Here is a 19294-nt window from a genome sequence, read left to right as displayed (position 1 = left end):
AAACAGCACATACGTATTTTGCCATCCAAGTATTACAGAAATAGCTTTCATTACAGCTAACAAGGGTACAGGCTATTCAGCTGCAGTAAAAATCTCCCAAATACGAACTTTAAAGGATGAAAACAGGAAAACAGTTATTCAAACTACATTCAGCAGAAGTTGTACTATTGAGCAATTATTTAGCAAAAAGTTAAACTGGTTTGAAAGTTGCTTTAATAACGGGGGAAAAAAGCACCATAAAATTAACTCCTCATGATCAAAAATCACACTCCAAGTCTTTTGGCTTCAGCAATCCTACATGGTCAACCTGCCTTTGTTGGAAATGAGAATCAAGTCCAGAGCTTCCTTCTAGTCTCATGGAGCCCTCATGGTTCATACAGACAAATAAGCCCTCATGTTTCATAAAGACAAATGCAAATGGGAAGCATCTGCTGGCACAAGACTTGCATCTCGTATCTAACTGGTGTGACTAAATGAGATGGTTTTGCATACCTGTAGCACCAAGTGGATGTCCCTTGGAAATCAAGCCACCGCTAGGATTAATAACCCATTTTCCTCCGTAAGTATTATCTCCTCTGTCAATCAGCTCACATGCTTTTCCTATAAAACAGTAATTATAAAAGGAAGATGTTCCTCTTTGCTTTTAAGTGATTTTTCAATTCTGTTGTCACTTACCAAAGGTGTGAATACCAGGTCAGTCTTGCACATCTAAATCCACAATGTAGTTTATATCATTTCACTAATCTCCAATTAGACTAATGTCTAATGAGCCTACCATTCCAAGATAAGATTCACATACTATTAAGGTCAGACTGATTGAAAGGTGGTGAGAATTGCACTATTAAATTACTACACACAAGACTTACTGGACAAACAAGTACCATGAGAATTGTTCTGTATCTTCAATTAAAAGAATGAATCTAAAAAGCTTAATGTTCTGATTTAAAGGGCATCAAACATTTACTGGTTTTGCTGTAGATACCATAAAAACTGCAAGAAGGACGACAGTAAAAAGCAAGTAATGGCAAATACTGGAAGACCTACAAACACATGAAGTCTTCCTAAAGTTCCACAAACTTCTGCTTCAGTGAGAAGTTTAGACATAATGCAATACACCATCTAGTGACAGAGTATGATATTTTCTCACAATTAAAAACTAGAGAAAGACTCTATCAGGTGGTTATTTATGCAAAGCAAGAACACATTTAAATACATCAGATACTAAAGTAGCAGTTTGATGCATTATTTATTTGAAATAAAAAAACCTCTTGAGTAGAAAATTTTAATGGTTGGACTTACATACATAGACCTAAACTCCACTGCCATTTCACGGGTTGTAAATCCACTCACTTCAATGAATTAAACTAATCTGGACAGATTGTGCATTGTTATCCTGTTGACTTTAGAGGCATGTTCACAACCTGCCAACAACTCTTTATTTTCAACAGCAAATATGTTTCAAGATGTTAAAAAAAGTCATATTGAAGATAAGTAACATGCCCTCTACAGGCAGTTCTTGTCTCATTTTTATCTTAAAAGGAAATACAAATGCAAAAAGAAAACTTGGGGTAGGTAGCTATACAGCCCTGAAAAGGGGGCATAATACTGAGAAAGATCAGAAAGGTCCTCATTTCCTTGCTCTGCGTGCTTAGAAGAGCCATCCCTGCACAAGCTAGCTGTAGGATTTCACATAGTTGCCCAACACTTTAATTTCTTTGTGCATGCCTTCAGACATCACAGGAACACCCTCATCTGTTAAAGTAATTCTAGAGTTTGCAGGTCTTCCTTATGTTACCACAGTGGTAACTTGCTTTTTCCTGTTATGAAGTTAGCCAATAAGACTTTCAAATATAGACTGTCCAGAAGACAGTTCAAAGTTCTAATTATATGAACAGATAAAAAGGTATTTTTAATGCTTTCCATTTTACTAAAACAATGGTCTCCATTGATGCTATTACCTTCTGGACAGAGTCCCAGAGCTTCGTAGGTGATGAACTCATTAACTGAGAAACAGTCATGAAGTTCGATCACATCAACATCTGTAGGTTTTAGGCCTGCTTTTTCAAAGCATTTTTCAGCAGCCTTTTTAGTCATATCATAGCCAACCTGCAGCAAGAAGAAATTGTACCTTAAAATATCATGAAAGACACGTTAAAATTAAAAGCAATTTAATTTCTACACTTAATTTTAAATGTGTTTCTATCTTCCTTGAAATTGAGGGTAACCTGTAGGAGGTGGTATTCTAATTGATTTTCATGCATCATATATCACAGTTTAATATTCAGACCGTATGAACTGCATAGAAAGAAATAATACATTCTAAGTCTTGTTGTTGGCATTCAGAAGCTTTTCTGGGGAATATCCTCTATTTTCTCAACCTTGCTCACAAGCCAAATTGCTCTTTGGCATGACTCAGGCAAACAGCCTTGAGACGAATCCTCAAACTGTCTTGCTGCCTTTTTCTATGAGCCGTCTGACTAGAGTTGTACTTGAACCCAAACAGAACATGACTGCAGTAGAAACTATTGGGCGTTCTCATGGTTTGACTTACATCCAATTATTTTAGTCAGTTTGCAGTGGGATCCAGATTTTGCAGTTCAAGTCTTTCCCTTCATTCTGCTTAACCAAGTAATGACTATACCCAACAGCCTCAACATTACACAGATGTAAGTAAAATTGTTTTCAATAAAGAAATGTTCTTCTTGCTTTTCAATTGTTTAAGAGCGGCCTTTAAATAATTGATTAAAAATGAGGGGTTTGATAGCCTGTTTATAAATTTCTTACTGTTATTCCACAACCTTTGTTTCTTCCACCTGCCCAAATGAAACTACTTTTACATTTGCCACAAAGTATGAGTTTGCTAACTGGCATGGAAAAGTATCATTAAGACTTGCAGGTATTAAAAAAACCCCAATATTTAGGAGTACCAGGGAATGCAGAACTGCAAACCTACCATCTTCATACAGCTGTTTTCTTCAAACGTGCTTGGATAATCAGTAGCCATCACCTGGGCTAGAATTTCCACAGCTTGTGGCTGCAACTTATGTCTTTTCACAAACTCTTCACTAGCCAAAACTGCAGCTGCAGCACCATTTGATGTTGGACTGATTGAAAGAAAAATAATGATGTCAGCATTCTGTATTAGTAATGTCAATCTTCCATAGAATTAGCTTTTAATACAAACCAAAACAACCCAAAAAGGACAAAGAAAAAGACACTTTGGCTGATGCCACTGAAACTATAAATTCCATCAGTGTTTGCTGGACACTTTAAGCAATAGTTTTAACAGACATTTGAAAAGCATGACATCAAAATAGAAACAAATCATCACGTTTTTTCAATTTAGAATGAATATCAAAGCTTCTACCTTGCAACAGACATTGTTAACAACAAGCTTTTCAGGAGGGTATAGGAAAGGCTGAAGAATTAACACTTAACAGCAGTGGAAGCTCATTGATAAAAGATACAGAATCGAGCGTTCAAGGCCAGGTCAGACAGAGCCTTGGGTGACAAGGTCTAGTGTGAGGTGTCCCTGCCCATGGCAGGGGTTGGAACTGGATGAGCTTAAGGTCCTTTCCAACCCAAACCATTCTGTGATTCTATGAATGACACGAGAGCCCCAAAGTACTAAATACATTTCAGCTTACTGTATTATACTGTGAACAAGCACCTAGATAGTGTTTGGTCAACTCAGAGATTCCACATTAGGTTTATTTATAAGGTTTATTTAAAATAATCTGTCAATTTTTAATTTACATGCAAACATACTTTTTTTTAACTAGATGTCCTGCCATATTTGGCTTAACATCAAGTTTTATTTCACAATGCTAAGTCCTCTCCTTACCAACACTGTAAGACAGTCAAGAAATCAAAAATCTTGCGAGAACGCAGAACTTCATCTAATGTGTACTCCTGTTGGAACTGGGAATACCTAGGAAAAACATACAGACACCATCTTTTAGCACAGCTTTAGCAGTAGACATACTAATATCACACTTATTAGGCAGCTACAGAGCTGATTTTACAAAATATAAAGCACTGGATATCAAGTTTATGCTGGGTATAATTCTCATGCCCTAAGAGATAATATACTCTAAAAGTAATACTCAGGTTTGCATTAATTAACAGCAACGTATGTTCAGTGTAGAGGTAGAGTACACAACTCACGGGTTGTTAGTTGAATGGCTATGATTCTTCCATGCAATTTTTGCAAAGTATTCTGGATTTGTCCCTGGAAGGGGAAAGAAAGCTGTGTTGAAATGCTTTGTTTACCCAAGCGGTGCTAACATAGTATTATAAATATTGATTTGACCTTTACAAGCATCTTTACAAGAGACTCAACTGTCACCAAGGCTTTCCTCAGAACTCAGCTCAGGTCTGAAAATTAGATAAAGGCTACTAAAAATAATTGAGTTTTAGCTAACAGACATCCTATTTGGATATTTAGCACTTACTAACATAAAAATACAGAAAATAAGTGCATTTTATTTAAGATATTATTATATTACTGAAACTTGAATGCTCATTTTGCTATCAGTGCAAAACAGCTGTGGTGAAATACTGGAGTCTGTCTAAAATTTTCCCATATAGTGGTCTAAAACTAAGTGCAAATAAAAGATGCTCAACTGACCAGCCTGTTATCTTGGAGCCAATTCGCTTATCTGCTGAGGGGTAAGAAATGGCAGTGGCAGCAGCCTAGTACTATATAAATTGAATCAAATACCCAAAAGCTTTTGTCAAATAGTTCAGTCTCAAGCCTATCTACCCATCCTAAGACATACAGAAAAAATGCAGGAAGTTACACAATCTTATTGCCCAGACCTTACAAAAGCACAGACCATATCATTAGCATGATTACCAGACACTCTGTATCACAGCCTTATTTTGTCTCTTGGTGGTTTTGCTTGCCTACACATCACCAACTTTTCTGTAGGTAACTCTTTATCCAGATGTATGTGTTAGCTGTAGATGCTGCAGTTGTAGTACTTGGGTAAAAGAAAGGACGCTGAATACCATCAGTTTTAAAAACCCAAAATCCTAATATATATTTTAAGTCACTCCATGAAAAGAGGACAATGAAAAAAAGTATGTCTTTTAACATACCGTATTTCTCCATATGTTCTTTGCCAGCATTTCCAAACATCTGAGGTGCTACTGGAGCACTTGCTAAGCCATATTTATTTATCATGATTTCCAAATGTTTGTCAATTGGATTAGTTCTGTCTGAAAACTAAAAAGAAGAGAGTTATAAAGTCATAATTTCCTTTTCTTTACAAGATCACCACAAAAGTGCCATGCATTTCAAGCGAAACAGAGGGGTTTGATATTTTAACAACTCCACTGGACATGTTGCACTTCAGTGACATGTTTTGAAGCATTCATAATTTCCCAACTATAAGAAAGAGTGAATAAGCAGAAAATGCATAACTGTATAATCACTGCACTGATTCATGGCAAAGACCACTCCTATATGACTTCTATCACAGCCACTATTTTCAGTAGAGGACTTCAGGTATTTTTCACCTCAGCTTAATACCCTACAGTTAATATAGTTCCAAGTTATAAAATCAACACTGTATTAGTATTTTAATGAAGCTTAGATGAAATATCATAAAGCATGTTAAATATAACTCTTACTCATTCCAAATCGGTTGTTATATTTAATATTTCTCACTCAAACCTCTGCATACATAATGAAATTTGGCAGTTATGCAGTTAAATGACATATGGGCTCTAATATTGCTTGCCATAAGGCAGCATACAAACAACCCACACACATGCTTCTGCAGTAAAAACAAAGAAGAGGCAGGGAAGAAAGGTTTACAGAAGCCCTTAGTTTTTGGGAAAGTGCTCGATTGAGCCAAAAGCCAGAAGACCCAGATTCTTTGATTTGCTGTGTCATTTTGATAAAGACACTTCAATTGTTCAGTGCTTCAAGTATTCTACCTGGCGTTTTCATTATTCCTTGTTTATCCTGCCTTTAATGTATTGGCAAAATACAAAAAGCATGACATACTACAAAAAACATTAATTCTAAACCATTCCATACAAAATTTATATATCACAACTGCAACTGGAATCATAGAACTCATTAAAAGTTTGTGCGGATCGAAATAATGGCTTATTTTGTAATCATCTCCAGCAACATCTTAAAGCAACTGGTATTTATTAGAATATCTCTCAGACAATGAGGAGGTGTATTTAATCTATGAATACGATGAAATGTATAGAGTGTTTGAGACACTTACACCTGAGGCAAGGGATCCTTTTGCCATCCTCTCAAAGCCGAGGGCCAGAACACAGTCTGACAAACCTTAAAATAAAAATTGTGGCTATTTAAAGCACAACGTAATTCTAAATGACATTATGTACTAACAACTATTCAATAACAAGAGACATACATGAACACCTACCAGCTGCTCTTCCTCCTTTCTTCATTTTTGAAGGAGAGTAAAACTGGGGTGGGAATTGTATTGATACCAACATATTTATACTGAAGAATGAGAGGTCACTACAGGGACTGGGTTTATTTTCAACGGGTTTGACAACAAATGTCTTAGATGGCCGAGCACTTATGTCTCTGCTACAAATACAGAATGTTACTATAGTTTTCATTATAGAAACATCAGCACTTAAGTGCAAGAAAGTATCATAGTCCACAAAGGAACTGCAGAAACAGAAGGAAAGACTCATCTGTCAGTTCAAAGCATAGTCTGTAACAAGGCATTGCTTTCCTCCCCTCCCTTCCGAAAAATGCATTGGTCAAGTACTAGTGTTAACTTCAAGTTAAAAAAAGAAGAAAAAAGCTAAGCTGTTTAGCAGTCTTCTCTCCTTTTCATCCTGCAGACTCTAGTGTCTATAATGCAACTTGTTCTGCATTACTCCATTCTTCCAGGAAAAACTGGCTTCCTACTTACTAGGTTCATACAGCTTCTGACACAGGAAAGAACATTACGCACAGACACCATCTTACTGCGTCACTGACAGTCTCTTAGGTGCACACATGATGTTCCAGTGATAGTCTTACTCTTTTTAAGTGCTTGGTCTTATATTTGCATACATGTGATCAACCTTTTCAGCTGAGTGAGGCAGAAAACACCATTTTGCCCATGAGGTAGTACACTTACAACTCGGAGTACTTGCACATTCACTAGTTCTGTTTTTCATTGAAGTTATATTCATAGAAATAGAGACTATGTATTACTCAGCCCCAGAGCAAAACAACTCACCTCCTTCTACTAGTTGTCTGGCCATGAACAAAGCAGTTGATCCAGTAGCACAGTTGTTGTTAACATTAATGATAGGAATGCCAGTCAAACCCAAACCGTGATAGATAGCCCGTTGTCCACAGGTCGAGTCACCTTTATGCATGGACACAACATTAAAATAAGGTACATGCTCAAACATGACCAGCAAAACAAAATCCAACCATGTATGTGCAATGTTAATACTTCAACTGTAAACTTGAACTTTTGAACTGTCATCTTGAGTATGTCTCTCAAGTATCCACAGTACAAGAACCCTAGAAACAAGATGAAAATCATCAGATTTGAAAACCAGAAGCTGGTCCGGCTAACTGTGGTCAATGGAAGGTAACTGGACTGGACAGAAACATCTTAGAGGTGTGGTTTGGAAGCTACTAGAGGTATCACAGTTGACCGACCCTCCTTCAGTTGCCAAAATACAGTCATTAATAGAGAAACAGGAAGACAGTAAAGAGAAAACTCTCTCTGGAATGGAGACAGATTTCCCATAACAGAAACCTGACTCTGACTTTGAGAAATACACTAGGCACCTGTGAACTGCAGTGGCAGGGAAAGATTCAAACCAGGCTCTTAACACCATGTCCTCTCACTACAGTAAGCAGTAACTGCAAGTTAAAAGCTTCTGCTAAGGGTGTCCACTAGAAAACTGTTTTGAGGGTTGTGCTGGTTAATGGCTGCTTCAACTGCAAAGCACTGTTCTGGAGCCACACTAATGCATGTGCTCAATAATCTTATACAGTACATTAAACCATGGTTATCTTTCTACAGATAAACCACAGGATTAAAAAAGTTATGAACCTCTCACAGAGTACATCTCATCTATCACTTAGAGTAGAATCCAAGTGCGTCTCTCTCTTGTGCTCTTCGGCTGAAAGTGCAAGGACACAGTATATGTTTGATCCCCAAAATACCCCTAGCAAGTGCCTTCAACTCAAGATCGATGGACAAACAAGCACATCCACTCCAGTGTACACACAGCATCACACAAAGAATGAAAGGATTTTCAAGTCTACTGCCATAAACATCATCATACCTAAGTTTTGCACCACTTGACTAAATATACAACCTGATCTTGCTGAAAGAGCTACTTGTATAAAACACATTTGCAAGACACAACTTTATAGAAGTCTTTCCATACCCATGACGAGAACTGTAAACTCCACAAATAAACACAGATCTGTGACCACTAAAAATAATAGACTTTTTTTAAAGTTTGAGACAGTCCTATAGAATTAAATATTATAACCTGAAATTGATGGGATCCCCCATGCTTTATCCACACAGATGTGGACAAGCTTTATCTACACAGATGTCTGCGAATGTCACATCTCAACCAAATGACATTACTTACCATAAACATAACCCACACATGCCTGCTGCACTGCGGAGTAATGAAGCCCAGCATCAGATAAAGCCTTTTGGCCTAAAAAAAGTTTAAGAGTTGAAAAAAAAGTTAAAAAGTTGAAGAAAAAACCCCACCAAACCCATCTCTCACAACCAGGACAAGCAAACCTGGAGTAGTATGTACTATTCATGTGTTCACAAACAAGAAAAAGAGAGAGCTGTAAAAATTACTTACTATATGATGCAAATGGTTAATATCACCTTGCATCTTAATTCTCATAAAGACATTTTGCAGTGTTTTGAGTTACGAACAAGCTCCTTTACCAGAAAATTTCATGCATCTATCTTCATGCACATTGTTTATCCCAATTAAAGTACATTTGAATAATATAGGTAGGTATGAAACTATTTAAGTGTCCCAGTCAATTTTAAGCTCTCCTTCTGACTTCAGCACTGGAAGGCAGCGAGTTAAACAGGTCAGTCATGGATTTTGTGAGAAAGTTCTTTTTTGTCAGTTTTAGGTTTGCTTTTAATACGTATCTATTTATGAAACAGTAATATTCACTCTTATGTATAACAAAAATATTAACTGTAAGACTTAAAATGTGTCGGCAATCAAACTAAATGCTGTATTACTAAATTACCTGCCTCCTTAGCCATGTCAGGATAATCCATGCTCTCACTGGGCTTTGTGAACTGATGAGGAAAAAAAAGGAAACAAAACAACAAACAAGAACAAATTAGTGAGATTTAATAGATCTTTTGCTCAAATTGGTATATTTAAAGCTTTATCTTTAACTTAGAAACAGGGTTGTGAACAATCAGTTTTAAATAATGCAAACAATTTAATTTGACCCCAAAGTGCATGCACAAAACCTGCACAATTCCCAAGTGCTGCTGCCAGGCCCTGTGATGCCTAAAACCAGAAAATAGTGCAATTTCAGGGATGCTCAGGACCATTTTTGCTCAGAGTTAAGAAGATCCATGACTTGCATGGAGATGTACAGTAACCCTGTCCAAAGCCTGTGGGTGGGACAAAGAATAACTGTCATCTTCACTGATTCATTATAACACAAGACATAATCTTCACTAAGAATTTGATAAATACTTCCCTTGCACTTTATTTTGTTATCCTCCTATTTGTAACAAGAAAATGCTTGGGTTTTGTATGGAACTTAATTCTATATAAGCCTCCCTTTCCCAAGCCTTACTCCCCTTTGTTACAAATCCTATCATACCTTACTCCTCACCACTGGAGCAAAGGTGGTATTTCTATTTTCTCTATAGCATGACTCATGTTTTGCATTTTTACATTATTAACAAAAAGTGTCACTGCTAAAAAAACCCCACCTCGTACTAACAATTTGTAGTTCTACACATTATCTGACCTTTACTGTTAGTATGTAAAAGGTATTTGCTAACTCCTCATGCTTACCTCCCCAACTCCAGCCTTTCACAACACTTAGCTGTACTGTCTGTAGTGCCTCCTTTCCTTAACTTAGAGAACCTTCGTACTGAAGGTCATAAGGAAAATCAGTCAGTGAATTGATCACTGTAAAAGTCTATAGGAGAGATTGACGATACCTGGGCTAACGAAGAGGGGAAAAGACTATTGACAATTTCTCACTAAACTGGTAACTGAGATGATGATCCACTTCTAAAAATGCAAGGCACAGCCTGTGGAACTGACAGTTACACACACAGGAAGCACAGACTCTTGTTCTGAGAAGGTATACCAATCTTTAGAAGACATTACATCATTAAGATTAAAAAAGAGAAAGGATACAATATTAAAGGACTTCATGATAAAATACTTAAGATGCAATATGATGTCTGACAAGTTTTAGTTGTCTCTTCCATGCTACTGTTCCCTCCTTGAGCATGTCACAAGTGAGTTTAAGGTGATGTCCAATAACTTCAAAAACTACATTCTGTGATCCAATTAACAATTAACAGAATGATGTCTTTTACCTTTTATTTCCTCCTCTATCACATCACATGCTGGAGAAATACCCATACAGCAACAACGAGTTATTAAAAAAGTGGGATTTTTTTTTCCAACTACACTGGCAAGTATCAGTCATCTTAAGTTTCATCCACTGGGATAAAAAAGATTCCTTTAGCTTTCGCTCCTCTTTGAGAATCATAGAATCTCTTAGGTTGGAAAAGACCTTTAAGATCATCGAGTCCAACCATTACGCAGCACTGCCAAGTCCACCACTAACCCATGTCCCAAAGTACCACACCTACGTGTCTTTTAAACACCTTCAGGGACGGTGACTCCAGCACTGCCCTGGGCAGCCTGTTCCAATGCCTGAGCACCCTCTCTGTGAAGAAATTGTTCCCAATATCCAATCTAAACCTCCCCCGGTGCAGCTTGAGGCTGTTTCTTCTCGTCCTGTCACTTGACAACTGGGAGACCGACCCCCAGCTCACTACAGCCTCCTGTCAGGTGTAGAAAAGCCACACTCTGTGAACTCTGTTGGCCACTTAGTGACCACATTTGGTGTCAGCCTCCACCACAGTCTCTGCAGGGCACCTGCTCTGCTGCTGCCAGTTCCCCCGGAGCTCATCAGCTCCCGGCCCTTCAAAGCGCCAGGACGAGCTGTTGACCAGAGGCTGTATTGACACGGGGACACACTCTGCCCACTATAGATCTGTTATATTGACCCGCTCCACGGAGCTTCTTAACGTTTAACCCGGCCGCTGAGTCAGCTCTCACCAACCGAAGGGGAACTCTGCACGGAGCCGCTGTGGCCCAGGCCCCATCCGCAGGCCCAGGCCGGCGCCGTACACCCCGAACCGGGGACGCCCGAAGGGGACCCGACCTGCTCGGGCCGCCCCCCCCCCCCCCGAGGCACACACAGGGGCGCCAGGCCTCGCCGTGCCGCCCCGCGCCGCCTCACCGGGCATGGCGCAGGCAGCCCCGTACCTTGGTCATGCCAACGCCCACCACGAACACCCGGCGACGCATCTTGATGGCGGCGTACCCCCCGAACCCGCTCCCCTCCGGCCGCGGCACCGCCGACACCCCAACGCGACCCCTGAGCTAAGGGGCGGGGCGAGCGCCCGGGAGGCGTGAAACGACCGCGCCGCCCGCCCCTCCTCCATAAAGGCGCAGTGCCCGCTCCAGTACGCTCCCCAGGCCCGTCCCCGCGGGCGGCGGAACGCGGCGCCATGATGCGGCTGGGCCGGGCGGGACGCGAGCTGCTGCGGTGGGGCCGTGGCGGGGCCGCCCCGCGGCGGGGCGCGGAGGTGCTGGTGAGCGCGGCCGGCGGGGAGAGCAGCGGTGAGTGCGCCGGGACCCGCCCCGCCTGCGCCCGGGGGAAGGCGGGCAGGCCGCGGCGCTCCTTTACCCCCAGTGCTGAGTGGGGCAAGGCCGGTTCCGTGGTGCTGCGGGCGGAGCATGTCGATGTGCTTCGCTTTTACCGGTTCCTGGTCAAAACACACCAGCTCCTGACCCGGCGCCAGTGGCACCGCCTGTCCCCAGCCCCTGCGGCGGGCACCGGCCGCACTCGAGCTGTCCCTCGGAGCCCAGCCGGTGACTGATGGCCCCGCAGGGTCCATAGCAGGCAGGCTGCTTACGGTGTCTCTGGTTCAGGTTATGCCTTGATGCCTTTTTTAGGGCACAGCTGCCCTATTAAATAAATAACTAGATCCGTTTTTTAAAGTTATGGATGCAGGAAATCTCAATACAAGAAGTCCCCGATGGCATACCTCAGGTTTTTCTGGTGTAGGTGGTGCATAGTGCTAAAGGTAGGGTAGGACCAGGGTATGTCTCTGCATGGGACACTAGCAGCAATTTTGTTTTGGTGCAGATTGCCAATGGAATTAGTTTCTGGTAAGGGCAGCTGCTGCAGGAGCTTGTAAACACTTCTTGGTAGTTTTGCAAATACATGAATGCAGTTACTGGAATGTTGAGTTTCCATTGTTTGAGGGTGCTTGTTACCTGTGTCCCTGTTCCTGTGTGACATGTCTCTTGTTCACTGACTGGCTGCTGGCACAGGCAGAGGAATAGAGAGAGACCTCCCAGCAGGGCAGAAGGACCAAGTGTGACAGATGTGAGGAGCATCTGTGCACCTGCAGCAGCAGCAAGAGCACCTTCCAACGTTAAGGCCTGGGAAGTGAGCAGAAGTCCAAACGAGGAAACAGGAGAGATGTTTTGTCGTGCCAAAGCATACAGAAAACATTGGGTAATAATTTACAAAACACAAGTGCAAGAGAGAAGTAGGTAGATGTTGTGGTCTTCTTTTTCTGCTTGGACTTAGGAACTTTGAGTGAAGTCCTTTCACTGATGAGCTTATTAACTTTAAATTAAATGGAGCTGCAATTTCAAAATGGTTCTAGAACATGAGCTGAGAGTGACCAGTTTGTGCTGTTCTCATTCAAACAGCAATCCCAAGAGAATGATTTTTTTAATTAATCATAGAATCACAGACTGGTTTGGGTTGGAAGAGACCTTAAAGCTCATCCAGTTCCAACCCCCTGCCACGGGCAGGGACACCTTCCACTAGAGCAGGTTGCTCCAAGCCCCTGTGTCCAACCTGGCCTTGAACACTGCCAGGGATGGGGCAGCCACAGCTTCTCTGGGCACCCTGTGCCAGCACCTCACACCCTTAAGACTGTACAAGAAAAACTGAATTAAGTTACATTTGAAACAAGCTTAAGATGGATCATTTGAATTTGTTGGTTTTGGGTTGTTTTTTTTCTCTACCCGCAGTGATTCTAAGACATATATTCTTGGATATCATGTTCTTTTTAAAGATGGATGTCTGCTTAATTATATTATTCACAGTGCTTCTGAATTTCACAGCTGTCCTGCATAAGTGGGTTCCACAGACATGGTCTACCACCTCCACTTTTAAATAACTGGTTGTTTTAGAATATACTTTATCTGCATTTTCAGGAAAGAGAAGATGCAGCACGTGCAGATATTGTTCCCAGTTGAATTACTGTGTCAGAGAACTTAAATGAAGTATAACTGAAATTGTCTCCTATTACTAAGGTATTGCTGAAATCCTAATGAACCGACCCCACGCGAGAAATTCATTGGGAAAAGTATTTGTAAATGAAGTGAGTATGGGCCTGGCCTGTGAACGTGTTTGGAATCATGAGCAATAACTAAATGGAGTAAGAATAGTGGTGGGAAATCTGAAACAAAAACATGGTTCTTTTGCTGAAGAGTGGGAGACTGCCTTGGGGCAGGTTAGCCTGAAGAAAAAGAGGTCGTGGTATGTTGATACTGCACTAACTTCACATGTGGACTGGACAGAGATATTGGAGATATTTTAGTTAGTTAACACAAGTTAATGTCCTTACTTGCATAATTACAGGGGAGTTTAAGGTACAGGAAAGGTTCATCTCTGAATGGAAGAAAGATGTAGATACATCTCATTCTGAGGCTGTCATGGAAGGATCCTCCTGGCTCCACAGACATGATTTCCAGGAAATTCCTGGCCCCTGCAAGGGGAAAGAAAGAATTTTTATCATAGATTAGGAGCTTGCTGTAATTTAGCTATGTAAATTCAGATGCTTAAAGGTCTTCTCTCGTTTGTACTCCCTCTCTCATAGCTGTTCAGCGCTCTAGAACAGCTCCGCTTTGATGAGAAGGTTCGCGTGGTGGTGTTCAAGAGTGAGGTGAAAGGTGTGTTTTGTGCTGGTAAGTGACAAAGGCTCTGCAAGCTTACAAATGTGGGTTGCTCTTAGGGCTGTGTGCTGATCAGATCGTGCAGAAAAGCAGTTGGAAATGCATGCTAGAACAGGCTGGCTTTGTGTAGCAAATAACACATTGTTCTCTCTTTCTGCCTCTTGGCTTGCTTTCGTGATGAAGATGTGATGGAGTGAGCTGCATAAATAGTGCTGCTGTTTGTTTTCCATTTGTAACTGTCTTCAAGCACAGGTGCCTCTGGTATTGCCTGTGGAGTCCTTGGTTTCCAGTTTTATGGATTATCATTGCTACATACAGTGATAGGTGCTCCTCTGAAGTCTGTTCAAAGGGCACAGAGGAGCACCCTAGCTGCTGCTCCAGCCCAAATGGCCACACTCCAACCTCCTCTGACATTACTTAACCAGAACACACTGCATTGATACTTCTGAAACGGTCTGTGCTCCAAGAGGGACAGGAGAGAACACAGTTCACAGTCTTTTCCCTGTTCCTGGATTCTAACCTTTGTATCCTCTGTTTAGGTGCAGACTTAAAGGAACGTGCACAGATGGATGATGCAGAAGTTGGGCACTTTGTTAAAAGGCTGAGGAATCTTATGGATGAAATAGGTAAATAATTATCTTACAAAATTTGTCCTTGACTGCCTGTACTGAGACATTTAGGAATGCTGCAGGAGCAGGAGGACACTAACCTCAGCAGGTTGCACATTCAGAAGTAGCTTCCCAAATGGCTCCAGCTTATGCAAGAAACAAAGATCATATCAGAATTAAATACCAGCTATCCTGGTGCCACTCCAAACACAAGATGCATTTCAGTACTGCCTTATCCATGATGAAGAGCAGCACACACGCATACATATAGTATCTGCTACAACAGAGCATACTATGTGCAGTTCTGTGTATTTCTTGGGAGACAGTGCTAGATTAAATGAGTTCTGTTGGTTCTCCCACTTTCAGTACATGCTTAGAAGCACCCATGATATGGCAGTGACCTAAGAACATGGATTTGGATCTCTGGATGGCTTTGCTACATGGATTTGTTGAATGTCAGAGGTTTTGTACCTATAACCCTCCTCCCTTTTTTTTCCCATGATAGGAGTATGGACTTCTGCAATTGATTTTCTTCTCCTATTTCTGACTTATTCTGCTCTCACTAGGGAGGAATATCAAAGTGAAATCTGACAAAAATACCAATCAGAATTGCATTGATTAAAAACCAAGCAACAATGTAGAAAGAATGACCATCTCACAGACCACAGAAGCAGTTGGGGGGGGGAAATGATAGTTACAGCACAGAACTAGCACGTGTCTGAAGTCTGCTTCCAGCTCCCTGGAAGTATTTTAAAAGCTATCTTATCAAGCAGCTTATCTTCAGATACCTCAGGTTCCTCAGCTATGAGGTGGCAACAGTGTTTACCAAGTTCAGGAGCCTTGGCTAATGAAAGCAGCAGAAAGGCTAATCCTTGCAGGGGTGGTGTCTTTGACTGTTTAACTGCAACAGCTGGATATTCACACCATAAATCTGCAAGGAGACAGTTCATCCTGGTTTGTATTGCAGTACTTTGTATTTACATGCTGCTTCACACGTAAGAAGAGTTTTTCATTCTTCTTACAAAGAAGGGAAAAGTATAAAAAGACAGTTTCTCCTGAGTTTCTACCATTTAGAGACAGTCAGAAACCTTGTGGCAGAAAATGAATTCTTGAGCCATTTTGAACTTGAGAACTACTAAAAGCCTTAGAATTTAAGCACTGAAATTCCAGAAGTGAGTGGAACAGAACTTCTGGAACAAAACTGTATAATCTGTGTTCTCTTCTCTAGCTGCCCTGCCTGTACCCACAATTGCTGCAATAGACGGCTACGCACTGGGTGGTGGACTAGAACTGGCATTAGCTTGTGACCTTCGAGTAGCAGGTTTGTGTGTTCCTTAACATAGGAATCTTCTTGTAATTGGTGACTGTATTTTAAAGAGAACTTACACTTGTGATAGCTGACTGGTGATGGAATCCAGAGAGAGGAACTTGCACAGTTCAGGAAATGAATAGATGTTTGTCCCAAAACTGTGACTTTTAGTTACTAATGGGAAAGCAGTTTCCTTGCTTAAAGCCTAGTTTTAGACAAGATCAGGATTCCTTCGGAGAACTACTTATTGGTAGAATTAAATAGTTATCATGTAATATTGCATCAGCACTCTGGTTAGATCTAACCTTCCCTACTTAAATCGGTTTGGAGTGGAGGACTTGTTCTTCTGTTTCCGTTCTTCCATCTGTTACATTTCATCTAGAATGGACCCAAAGTTCATTTTTCTAGATAAAATTGCTACATTAGGGGTAAGCAGCCAATACTACACATCCCTCAGCTGACTCAAGATGGTTGTTGATAAACCCTGTAGTATTCAGACTTTCCAGCTACCTGGAGAAGTAGTTCCAGCTCAGTATTGACAGCTTGTAGTTTCATTAATCAGTTCACTATGGAAAATCTGTAGTTATACAGATCAAGAAGTACCTAAACCTTAGACTTTTTTTTTTAACAGCTTCATCAGCTAAAATGGGCCTTATTGAGACCACAAGAGGGCTTCTTCCTGGAGCAGGTAACCTTCATTAAATCTTCAGTCTCTTACTTTCTCAGCAGTGTAGTAAATATTTAGCCATTAGAGCACTTGAAGTGTTCTGACTGTAAATTAGAAGCAGCATCTTATAATGACCCAAGAAATCTATGAATAAAGAGTTCTGTTCCAAGCCCTGTCTCAGACTTGTTATGAATTTAGGAAAGTCCCTTTACCTTTTCCTGTTTATTGCAATACTCAGAGATGCTGAAGCCTTTCAGATGCCTTGCAAAATGCTGACATATTCAGCTAGCAGTTATTAAAGAAACACACGATCTCTTTACTTTCCAAACCTTGTTATGTAAGAAGACAAAATACTGTTGTTTTGGGGTATTTCTCAGAAATGGACAAAGGTGTTTTTGCTGTTGTTGTAAGGTGGAACCCAGCGCCTGCCCAGATGTGTCGGAATAGGTCTTGCAAAGGAACTCATTTTCACTGGTAGACAGGTTGATGGACAACAAGCTGCCTCAATGGGATTAGTCAATCACACAGTGCCACAAAACAACGAGGGAGATGCAGCTTACCAGAGAGCATTGACTTTGGCTAAAGAAATCCTTCCTCAGGTCAGTGCATTATACATGTGGTCAGCGTAAAGGCAGTTCTGGCTCCCTTAAGAGAGAGCAAACAAATGAAATTCAGTTCTGTGAAACAAGAGAGTCTTGTTTCCTGCAGGTCTCTTAACTGTCCTTGTGAATGCAGTTTCTGTAGGAACAAGCATTAACATCCAGCTGGTTAACCCACAGGGCAGTTTTACCTCCCAGTTGTGGTTGCACAGGCCTGCAGGACACACTGACACCTTGCAGCATGTACATCTATTAACTGCAGATAACGCCAAATTGGTTCTTAAAATACTTATTAAAGTACTGCAAATTTCTATACACAGAAAGGTCATTTGGAGCTATATTGTAGGATAATGATATAGCAACTATACTATGGTGAACTGATATGAGTTTAATTATTTTTAGATGTTTGTTGTGGTTTGGTTGATTGCTTTTTGTTTTGTTTTTAATAAAGGCTCCATTTGCTGTGAAAATGGGAAAACTGGCAATAAACAGAGGAATGGAGGTAATTTTTGTTTTTAAATAGGTAAATCATAGAATAATAGAATCATAGAAGCAGATAGCTCTTAGAAAATTATTATACTAAAAAAGTTTAGAAAGGTGAGTTGTAATCCATATTTAGACAACACATTTAAAACCATTTCAGGGGTTTTAAAGATTTTTCTTTAAAGACAAAATTAATATGGCAGGATTTTCCTTTTAGACAGATGTTAACACTGTAGTTTTATTACAGGAGTGAAGGTCCCTCACTAAGAGGGAATAGTTACTGATTTGAGAGTTATGAAGGAGTTTTGAGGGTGATGCTTCAGACAAAACTCACTTCTTCCCTCTCATCTGCAGGTTGACATTGCATCAGGGATGGCTATTGAGGGGATGTGTTACGCCCAGGTAGGTTGGTTACCTTCAGAATGCAGTCCTGAAAGGAACAAATGTGTATGTCCTAAAGCCAGCTAATCACAGCATCCTCTTCTATTTTCCTCTCTATAAGGGAACACTAACAGCTAAATCTAAAGCTTTGAGAACATACTTGAATGTAGTTCCAGATGTCTATTTTGGAATATTGTTGTGTCATGCATAGCTGCGTCTCTCTGCCTGAGACCACAGCCCTTCCTCAAATACCCTTCTGTCTAAAGTAACTGCATAGTCTTAGTTTCAACAATGTTAATTATAGGATGAGTCTTACAAATGGTTTTAAACTAAATTCAGATTCCTGCTGTAGCCACACTTTCTGACAAGTTCCGAGAGCAGCATCCACCTTTCTCAGCTAACGGAACAATGTAACTGCTGTGCCTTTCAGTGTATTTTAAGATGGTAATGTATTACACTTATGAAAAACTTATTTTCCTCTATAGTTCTCTGGTCTGTGGCCTTTGTCTTAGGTGCTTTGCTTGTGACTTACACTACAACCCAGTCTCTTATTTTCCTAATTGCAAAATGTGGAAGGTAGGAGTTAATGTATCATTGGGAAAAAAAAAAAGCAATCTTAGACCATTACTGCCAAATTAGTCAGTACTTAAAAACACATCAGACTTGCAATGAAAAACATACCTTTTTTTCCTCCTTAAATGCAGAACATTCCCACAAGAGACCGGCAGGAGGGGATGGCTGCCTTCAGGGAGAAACGACAGCCTCAGTTTATCGGCAAATAACGCTTCCTAGCTTCCCCTTGAGCCTTTGAAAGTAAAAGACTGAAGAAGACCCACCAATTTCTTAGGATTAGTTTTATGATTGCATTCTGTGTACTTAGCTCCTTGCCTTGGACTGCATTTTTGAATACTCCACTGGATCACGTTGCTGTAAGAATTCTCAAATAAAGAATTAACTTTGTACAGCTGACCTTTTTAAGTGCATACAGCTT

The 19294-nt window shown here is 40.6% G+C and overlaps 2 protein-coding genes across 3 annotated transcripts in view; one reads left to right on the top strand and one right to left on the bottom strand.

Annotated features, from left to right (window-relative positions):
- Nucleotides 1–11679, bottom strand: part of SCP2 (sterol carrier protein 2) — a 20710-nt gene extending 9031 nt beyond the window's left edge. The window contains exons 1-11 of the mRNA XM_030493611.1: nt 11542–11679; nt 9254–9305; nt 8617–8688; nt 7230–7361; nt 6249–6313; nt 5104–5230; nt 4168–4231; nt 3845–3931; nt 2954–3104; nt 1959–2106; nt 493–600 (exon numbers count right to left, since the gene is read on the bottom strand). Of these exons, the coding sequence (XP_030349471.1) occupies nt 493–600; nt 1959–2106; nt 2954–3104; nt 3845–3931; nt 4168–4231; nt 5104–5230; nt 6249–6313; nt 7230–7361; nt 8617–8688; nt 9254–9305; nt 11542–11583 (1048 nt within the window). The 5' untranslated portion in view covers nt 11584–11679. The remainder of the gene's footprint in view (nt 1–492; nt 601–1958; nt 2107–2953; nt 3105–3844; nt 3932–4167; nt 4232–5103; nt 5231–6248; nt 6314–7229; nt 7362–8616; nt 8689–9253; nt 9306–11541) is intronic.
- ECHDC2 (enoyl-CoA hydratase domain containing 2) lies at nt 11587–19270 on the top strand. Of its 2 annotated transcripts, XM_030493612.1 has the most exons (10): nt 11587–11898; nt 13615–13682; nt 14181–14268; nt 14796–14882; nt 16093–16185; nt 16805–16861; nt 17252–17439; nt 17891–17941; nt 18277–18324; nt 19008–19267. In XM_030493612.1, the coding sequence occupies exons 1-10, from the start codon at nt 11787–11789 to the stop codon at nt 19083–19085; spliced, it is 870 nt and encodes a 289-aa protein (XP_030349472.1). In that variant the 5' UTR covers nt 11587–11786; the 3' UTR covers nt 19086–19267. The 2 variants fall into 2 exon arrangements, with proteins under 2 accessions (XP_030349472.1, XP_030349473.1); XM_030493613.1 differs by lacking the exon at nt 13615–13682 and having other exon boundaries at nt 11740–11870; nt 19008–19270.
- Nucleotides 19271–19294: the final 24 nt, after the last annotated feature.

Source organism: Strigops habroptila, chromosome 8 (assembly GCF_004027225.2).
Source record: "Strigops habroptila isolate Jane chromosome 8, bStrHab1.2.pri, whole genome shotgun sequence".
Taxonomy (NCBI): Eukaryota; Metazoa; Chordata; class Aves; order Psittaciformes; family Psittacidae; genus Strigops; species Strigops habroptila.
The sequence above is the reverse complement of the archived record's forward strand: the minus strand, read 5'-3'. Positions and strand labels throughout refer to the sequence as shown.